This window comes from Gracilinanus agilis, chromosome 2 (assembly GCF_016433145.1).
Source record: "Gracilinanus agilis isolate LMUSP501 chromosome 2, AgileGrace, whole genome shotgun sequence".
Lineage (NCBI taxonomy): Eukaryota > Metazoa > Chordata > Mammalia > Didelphimorphia > Didelphidae > Gracilinanus > Gracilinanus agilis.
In genome coordinates, this window is record NC_058131.1 from 647,835,181 (window position 1) to 647,843,903 (window position 8,723).

Genomic DNA, 8,723 nt, shown 5'->3' on the forward strand with positions numbered 1-8,723 from the left:
AAGGAAGGAAGGAAGGAAGGAAGGAAGGAAGGAAGGAAGGAAGGATGCTAAGTATTACTGTATGCTAAATGCTGGACATACAAAGAAAGGCAAAAAATTGTCCCTGCCCTCAAGGAACTCCTTAACTAATGTAGGAGACAACATGCAGTTTACTACAAACATAGAAATATATACAAGATAAATTGGAGATAATCAAGCGAGAGAAGGCACTAGAATTAAAGACTGAGAAGAGATTCCTGTGGAAGGTAAGATTTGAGATGAAACTTGAAAAAAGCTGAGGAAGCCAGAAGCTTTTGTGTTAATCCATGGAAGTAAAAAGAAAGGCAAAAACAGACTCTGACCTCAAGGAAGTCTCATTCTAATGGGAGAGATAACATGCAAATACTTATGTATATACTGTTGTGAGGAAGATTATTACTTAGTTATTAGCTTAGTATTAGTATTAGACCTAGCAGGAAGGGCTGGAGAATTCCAAGATGGAATGGGGAAGCAGGAAGTGGCTCTTGCTCCCATGACTCCGTGGTGGTTGGGACAAGTAGTAGCTGATTCCCTGGGAGACCTCAGAGCTAGTGGAGTTGCACCCTGACTCCCTGGGATCCTGGAGTGTGGTGAAGGTTGGAAACAGAGGACATCTATCCTACAATGCAGCACTGAGTAGGGAGTGATCTGCGATCTGGTGGACAGCTTGCAGACTTCCTCTCCCTCCTGGGCTACTTTGGACCATCAGTTCTGGAGGAGTTGGTTCTGGCATCCTGAAAACATCTCTGGACTCTACTGTGAGGATTCCCACTCCAGTACTGTTATTCTCTGGGCCTTGCCTGGCTTAGGTCTTAGATTAGTGTAGATAAGTCCCTCCCTTGACCCTGTGGTTTGCCCTTAGCTTGTAAGAGTAGAATCCCTTATTCCCATCCTTTATTATTGTTTCCCCCAATTAAACTGTTATAAACCTTTGCCTTTTACTTGCTGGTTTCCATAGGCCTAGACTAGATACTGCAGGGTGGCAGTTGGGCCCAACTGCCACTTCAGTAGCGGTCACCTCCTTGTTGTAAAACCTGGTCTCCCAACCTTGTTTGGTCCTGTCCATCTGTCATTCCTGTCTCCCTCACCCCACTGTGAACCCACAGATAATTTAGTTAACATCCCTGGTAATCCTCCATTACAATACCAAAAAAAAGGGTGTTTTTCAGTTATTTCGGTTGTGTCTGGCTCTTCATGACCCAATTTAGGGTCTTCTTGGCAAAAATTCTGGAGTGGTTTGCCATTTCCTTCTCCGATTCATTTTCCAGATGAGGAAACTGAAACAAAACAAGGTTAAAGTGACTTGCTCAGAGTCACACAGCTACTAAGTGTCTGAACTCAGATTTGAACACAGTTCTTCCTGACTCCAGGCAGAGAATTCTGATTTAAGCATTGTAGTTCATGTACTATATATTTCTGGATACTACAACCCAAAAGGATGAAAACATCACATTTCAGTGCTTTGAAAGGTCTATGACCTCCATGAGGTAGTCTCTTCCTCCATCAATGCTAATAAACTAGTCTTGGAAGTTACCAAAGAATTTTCCAGAAACAAGGCAAGTGAGAAAGTCTATAAACAATAGACCAATAAGTTCAATGAGACTTTCTTGTCTTTTTCTTCTAAGTCAGTCAGTCAATACCAATACTTTTTTAGTCCATGGTGCTACTTTATGATGGTCCCAAAGGGGCAATGATTCCTGGCAAAATTCTAGAACTTTCAGGGTATCCCAAAAGTCATAAAGCAGTTTTAAGCTTTAATTACAATAAGGTTTTGGGGGCAACTTGTATTTTTTTTCAATTTAAAGTTGGTGAAAATCTAGACAAACCAATATACTTTCATTAAGAATAGAATTTTCTAGATTAACCATACTTCTTTTTCTCTGATTATCAGTAGAATGCTAGATCAGGGGAATGCTGTGGATATAGTTAACCTAGATTGCATCAAAGCTTCTAGTAAAAGATATCTTTGCCTTCCTGCAAAGAAAACAGAGAGATGGGCTAGATGATAACAAAGTGAGAGGATTCATAACTGGATGGATTGACTGGACTCAGAGCAGTTAGCTATTAACGGTTCAGTGTCAATATGGCAAGTCATCTCCAATAGAATACCCAAGGGATCTGTGCTTGGCCCTGTGCAAAATATTTTTATAAAGGACTTAGATAAAGGCATAAATAGCAGTTTCATCAGATTTATAGATGACACAAATCTGGGAGGGATGGCTAACAATGGATGACAGAGCCAGAATCCAAAAAGATTTTGACAGGCTAGAACATTAGGCTGAATTTAAGAAAATGAAATTCAATATGGGGATAAATATAGTTTTACACTTTGGTATAAAAAAATTTAATTTCACACTCACAATATGAGAGAAGTTTGTCCAAAAAATATGGTGGGGGGTGGAGGGCAGCTAGGTGGCTCAGTGGATTGAGAGCCAGGTCCAGAGATAGGAGGTCCTGGGTTCAAATATGTCCTCAGACACTTCCTAGCTGTGTGACCCTGGGCAAGTCACTTAATCTCCATTGCCTAGCCTTTACTGCTCTTCTGCCTTAGAAGCAACCAATACACAGAATTGGTTCCAAGACAGCAAGTAAGGGGTTAAAAAAAAAAAAAAGATTTTGAAGGGTTTTAGTGGATTATAAACACAATAAGAATCAACAGTATTTTTTAAATGCTAATGCAGTCCTGGACTTCACTAAAAGAGATGGAATCTTCCAGGAATAAGGAGGTGGTGTTTCCTGGATAGTCTCTCCAGAACCTGGATCTGTTCTGGGTGCAACAATTTAAGAAAGACTTTAAAAATCTGGAGAGCATCCAGAGAAGTACAACATGGACAACTGAAAGGTTGGTGGAGCGGGGTGGATATGATGGCTGTCTTCAAGTATTTAAAAAAGTAAAGAGGGGGTGTGATTGTCCAAAGGAGGACAAGGAGCAAAGGGTGCAAGGACTTCATTATGTATAATCCTTTCTCCATTCAGACCTCAAACAAGATGTCCTTCACGATGGGAGTAAACACCACTGGCAAGCACACATCTGATTGTTTTATTCCTTGTTTGACGTTAATAATCAAAGGGTCATTGAACAGTTGTCTCTTTAAGGAAACATATGCTCAGTTCTGAAGGAATTTAGAGTGACACAGCCATCCCTTGGTCCTCATGATGACAACAGAGGGCTAGCTATCATTGATGGAGAGCTTTAGGGTTTATACAACGCTACATTAATAATCAGTTGTTTCCTATATCTTAAGATATAGTCATTTCATATTTAATAAAATGTCATGTTTTGATTTTTAAAAATAGATTTTATAATCAATATGTGTATATATATATATTTTTTTTTAATCAAAGCAGAATAGTTTTTGAAGATGAAGAAACTGAAGCAGATGTAGATCAAGCTTCTTGCCCCAGAATCACACAACTAGAAATGGCTGAGAATCAGTTTGAACATGGGTCTTCTTGACTGAGTCCAGCAATCTATCAACCATCCCACCCAATTTCCAAATAATAATAGCTAGCATTTATATAGCACTTGAAGGTTCTGCTATATAAATGAAACTTCAACAGAAAGAATGACCAATGAGCCAGGAAGAACTACTCACTAGGGCTTTAAAGGAAAGAACTTCTGTTCTCACTGTCTTCTTCTTCTCTCCTGAATATGAAACTCTTATTGGGATTTCCTGTGACAAGAGGAGAGTCACTCTCCCTACCACTACCAACCCCCAGAAGCTCTAGTTCATTGGTTCACAGATGGCTGCATGTATATGTGCTATCTAGCTAAATCTGATCCTGGATCTCAAGGTCCTACTGTATCTTCTGCTTTGGATTTCTTTACCTGAATGTAGGAAACTAAATATTGATCCTGAAATGGATGTCTCCAGTATAGGAAGCAGCCTCTTTTGTACAAGAAGTAAGGAGTTCCTTGGATCTGGCATCTTAAAGAGTTTTCTGTCGCTCTACTCATTCTAGAGAAAAGAACTACCTCCAGGAAGCGTGAGCCCACGCCATGTCCTGGCTGGCCAAAAGGCATGAACCTTGAAAGAATATCCTTAAAAAGGGCACAGAGTCAAAGGTGAAAGTGAAATGCCAATGCAACAGTTCCACTAAAAGTTCCATGTTGTAATGTTTTAAGTATCCAATCTCCTAGTAGAGTATAATAGGGATATGAACTGTTATAAGTCTTTGTTAATGTGTGTTTATGAGTTTTTTGTGTTTTAAGCCCTTCTTTTAAGTGGAGAAAATAAATAGCTGTCCTATACCTAGCCTACATTGAATACTGGGTACCTTTATAATTCTCCCAAAGGGACCAGGATCCAAAAGTTATAACTCTTCTGTCGCTAATGATGAAAGTCGTTATAAAGACACCAACAAATATGCTCCATTTTACATCTGTTTGCTGTCCTCCTGCCAATTTCCTCATCCACAGATGCTCTTGAGATAATATGGCTCATTTGGATCTCATGCCAATCTTTCTCAATACTTATCTTTGCCTCCACTGCCTTTTGCTATGAGAGACGGGGCTACTGCTGATAATCTTCTACAATCCTTCTTGGTAATGTTTTACAAATGATTTTACATCCTAAACCATTATCACCCTTGCCTATCACTTTTATCTTCCTGCCAAGGAGATCGAGTGTTTGCTGGTTAAGAAAGACCCTGAATTATTTTGCCCTCCTCGTTGTGGCAACTGTTTTAGATCAGTTAAAATTTTGCAGCAAACGTTAATAATCAAGGTCAGTATCTTTTGTCTTTCTTTTTCCTTTTTCCACTATGAAGCATCACTGACTCATCTGAATAGGTCAGGTTGAAACTGCCACCACTGTTTAAAGTGAAACCTACTCATCTTTAGCCTTTCTTCTAAGTTGAAGTTGATTTAAACCTTCGCTTTCCACCAGCCAATGAGCTGACAACACCCATAGCTGACTCTAATGACCTCTACAGCAATAATCAGTTATTTCCTATATCTTAAACTATAGTCATTTCATGTTTAATAAAATGTCACATTTTGATAAAAAATAGATTTTATAACCAATATATATTTTTAATCAAAGCAGAATAGTTCTTATTTAAAAAAAAACATCAATAACAACAAGCTAGAATAGTTTCCTCTGAATCCTGGTCCAACAAATAGAGGATGCTTTCTGGGACGCCTGACCCCTACTCCTTAGCTCTTTATTTTAATTGTTCCATTACAGTAAATTATTTAGCATCCCCTCTCCCCCTCCCAATCCACCCCCTATAGCTGCTCTAGCTGAACTGCATTTCCTTAGCAGCTGTGGGGGCCTCTGGTGAGCTTTCTGTAGAAACCTCTGCTGGAATCCAAGGACAATTCCCCATCATTTGGGGGAGACGGGACTAAACAGTGTTATGGAATATGGGATCATAAAGTTGCTTGGCCACACAGGCTGCCATAGAAACTACCCAGAGGACAAAAGAGAAACGCACAGCTGCAGACTATAAAAATTTCACAGCCTCAGAAGAAGCTGCTGTTTCCAACCCTGATAGTGCTCGACACCCATATTGATTAGAGAGACGAATTTACCACTGTTATTTTAAGTCCACGTGTACACTCCTTCCTAGCTCTGTCAAATTTCTTGTTTTTTAATTCTCTCTCTTCCTTACCCAGAAGCTCTTTCTTGATCTATTGAAAAGAAACATTATATTCTTTCCACCAGTTCCCTCTTCCTCTGTTTCTCTTCTCTCAACCCAAAAGTCAGCAGATTAATAATAATAATAATAATTCACATTTCTATCATGTCTTAATGTTTGCAATGAACTTTCCAGACAATAATCCTGTGAAATAGATCCTGAGAGAAATATTATTCCCATTTTACAGATGGGAAAACCGAGGTTCAGAGAGCTCATACACTTGCCTGTGATCACACAACTAGTATCAGAACCCTGATCAAAACTCAGTTCTCTCCTGACTACACAGAGTAAAAATTAAACCTCTCTTCTTTCCTCCAGGATAATTTACTCTGGGGGCAAAGCCCAAAGTCCTCCTGTTTATCACTCAGCCTACCTTAACTCCACTAGACTAAAACATACATGGATGCCATCTCATTTCATTCTGTAAAGTCAAGTAACTTAAGAGAGTTAAAGTAGAAATTACCTTCAGGGAGGAAAAGGAAAGACATGAGATCAAGAAGGAATGATCAAATCTTTTCAACAAAAAAATGTTTAAGGGAAGAGGCTATTCAGGTTGGTAGACACTGCATAAGGACCAATATCCACACATCAGAGAATGCAGTTGTCCACTGTTTCAAATGAGCAGAGGAAACAGAGATGGGAATAAAGAGGAGGGAAGCCTGGGAAGGGAAATTCAAACAAGCTTGGTGATTCCAAAGAGTCACTGTACCAATGTCTGTCCATAGGGTTACTTCTTTAAAAGAAACAGCTCTAGTTAGAGCAACTATCTGATCCTGCTCTGAATGCTGGCTGTATCTTTAGAGACCTGAAGAAGGAATAAATTGGTGAACATCAGGGATTCCACCCCTTCCAGAATTTCAATCCCCTTCTCCCCTATTTAACCATCAATGGCTAATCGACTTCAGAGATCATAACTGGGGAAACTTATAGAATTGGACTGTAGGAGGTTCTGGGGGAAAATGTCTGCTTCCTAATTGTTGACCTTAGTGCACAAAGTTTCATGGAGAAAAATGATCTCCTTAGGGTCAGATTTCTGTCTCTGACCTGCTGGGAGCAATGAAAATGTGTGGAAAAGTTATCAAAATATGGGCTCTTTGATTGAGAGCCGCTAGATTTGCCCAGGAGTGTGAGAAGAAAGGATAGCCTGGCTTCAAAGGAGGCAGCACAGCCCCCTACAAATTCCCGTACAAAAATCTATTGGTGCAATAACCTCTCTGGTAGTACAAAGGCTCTGTGTGTGTCCAAAAATCCATCACATGCATGCATATATCCTGGAGATGCCAAACGAGATGTACTATTGGGCTGGAGCAAGAGACACTACAAATTTGCATACCCAGAGCCTGGATAAGGCTCTAAACACATTACTAAGCGCTGTAAACACACACATGCTACCCACATGCTCTGTCCCCCCAGCAGAGCTCCAGGAGAACTATGGAAGGCATAGAGTCTCTTCAAGAATTCAGGGGAGGGGGGTAAGGAGAGGCCAGTGAGTAGAAATGATGCTTTTATGACTGAAAATGGCTAATCTCTCTTTAACCTCATTAAAGAGAGCTCCCTGCCCCACCACAGGAGGAGGGGGACAAGAGTATTGTCACCATCTCTGTTCTTGGGCCAGTATTTACCAGGTTTCCCTCCCCCCACCCCCTCTGCCAGGCTTCTCCACATCCACTCTGATGAACCAGATCAGTCACAAGCCAGGCTCCCAGTATCAAAGATATCCCAAGGCTATGCGGTGACATGCTTCATCCCATTGTTTATCTGGACCAGGGACGAAGAGGGGCAACAAGGAAAAACTAATGGGTGATACCTGGCAAGGAAGGGCTACTGCACCAGGACAAACAATAGGGAAAAGGAGGCGGGAGAAGCCTCAACTAAGCACCCCAAACACTCCTGCAGCAGCCCAGCAGCCTCCATGCTTGCAAAGGCCAAATGCATACACACCCACACACAGAGACACCCCTCTTCCAAACCCACATTTCCCCCAAAATGAGGTCTCCCGCCTGGTAAAGTATGGAACTGCCTCCATTCCAAGGGGGTGCCAGAAGGATTACCTCATAAGGGATTACCAAGCAGGCTGAAAACAGTTACTAGATGAATTGAAACCAGTATAATAAGAGGGGGAGAAAGAGGGCTGGGGGGTGCAGGTGTGAGTGAGGATTGGGGAGCAGGGGAGCTTACAACCCTAGGGAGGGCTATTTGAATCATGAAGAAGAGGCAAGCAGCTGTGCTCCTGGCTCAGGAAATAACCCCGGCTTCACTGACCAATCCAATAGCTATCTACCCAGGGCCCCAAACTGTGCCCTCCAGACTAGGGAATTCAATCTAAGCTGGGAGCAATTACAGGGCTAATGTTGGGGGCTTCTGCCCGGTCTCCGCTGGGAATAAACATAAGGAAAAAGGTACCCATACTCACAGTCTCTCAGTATTACGCGGGATGTTTTTGGGAACGGCTCTGAGCCCCATGCCGTGGCAATCCACAGTCGTCCCTGTGCAGGTGCAGAGAGCTGGGCAACCACGGGCACACAGCTGGCACAGGGCATTCCACACCAAGAGCCAGACCTCTGGCCGGAGCCATGCAGAGTGGCCACCCCTGTGTTTCAGAGCCATGATACCCACAGACAGTCCTGTTTCAGTGCCAGAAGACTGGATCCTTTGACCATTACAGTCCTAGGCTTGGCTCCAGGCACCACACAGGTTTGTGTGCAATCCCAGGTAAAATCAAGGCGGGTGGGTGGCGGGGGTAGAAAATGGAGGGGGGGGGGAGGGTTTAAGAAAAAGCTTCTTTCTTCTGATGCTTCAGAAGTGTCTTTCTGGATGCAAAGCACCTTCCTCTTCCAGTAGCTAGCTATTCCACTGCCTCTCTGGATGGATGGAGTTCTCCTCTAGAGTGAGCTTATCTCCCTCTCCTATTTCTCTCCCTCTCTTTCCCTCCCTCCCTCCCTCCCTCTCTCTCTGTCTCCCTCTCTCCCTCCCTCCCTGATTGCTGCGAAGAGGAAAATGGGAAAGCCGCGAGCACTCACACACACACACACACACACACACACACACACACACACACACAC

General features: G+C 42.3%; 1 protein-coding gene across 1 annotated transcript in view; it reads right to left on the reverse strand.

The window, feature by feature from the left end:
* The window catches only part of SLIT1 (slit guidance ligand 1), a 250,314-nt gene extending 242,046 nt beyond the window's left edge, over positions 1-8,268 (reverse strand). Inside the window, exon 1 of the mRNA XM_044660208.1 lies at positions 8,075-8,268. Within this exon, the coding sequence (XP_044516143.1) occupies positions 8,075-8,268 (194 nt within the window). The remainder of the gene's footprint in view (positions 1-8,074) is intronic.
* Positions 8,269-8,723: the final 455 nt, after the last annotated feature.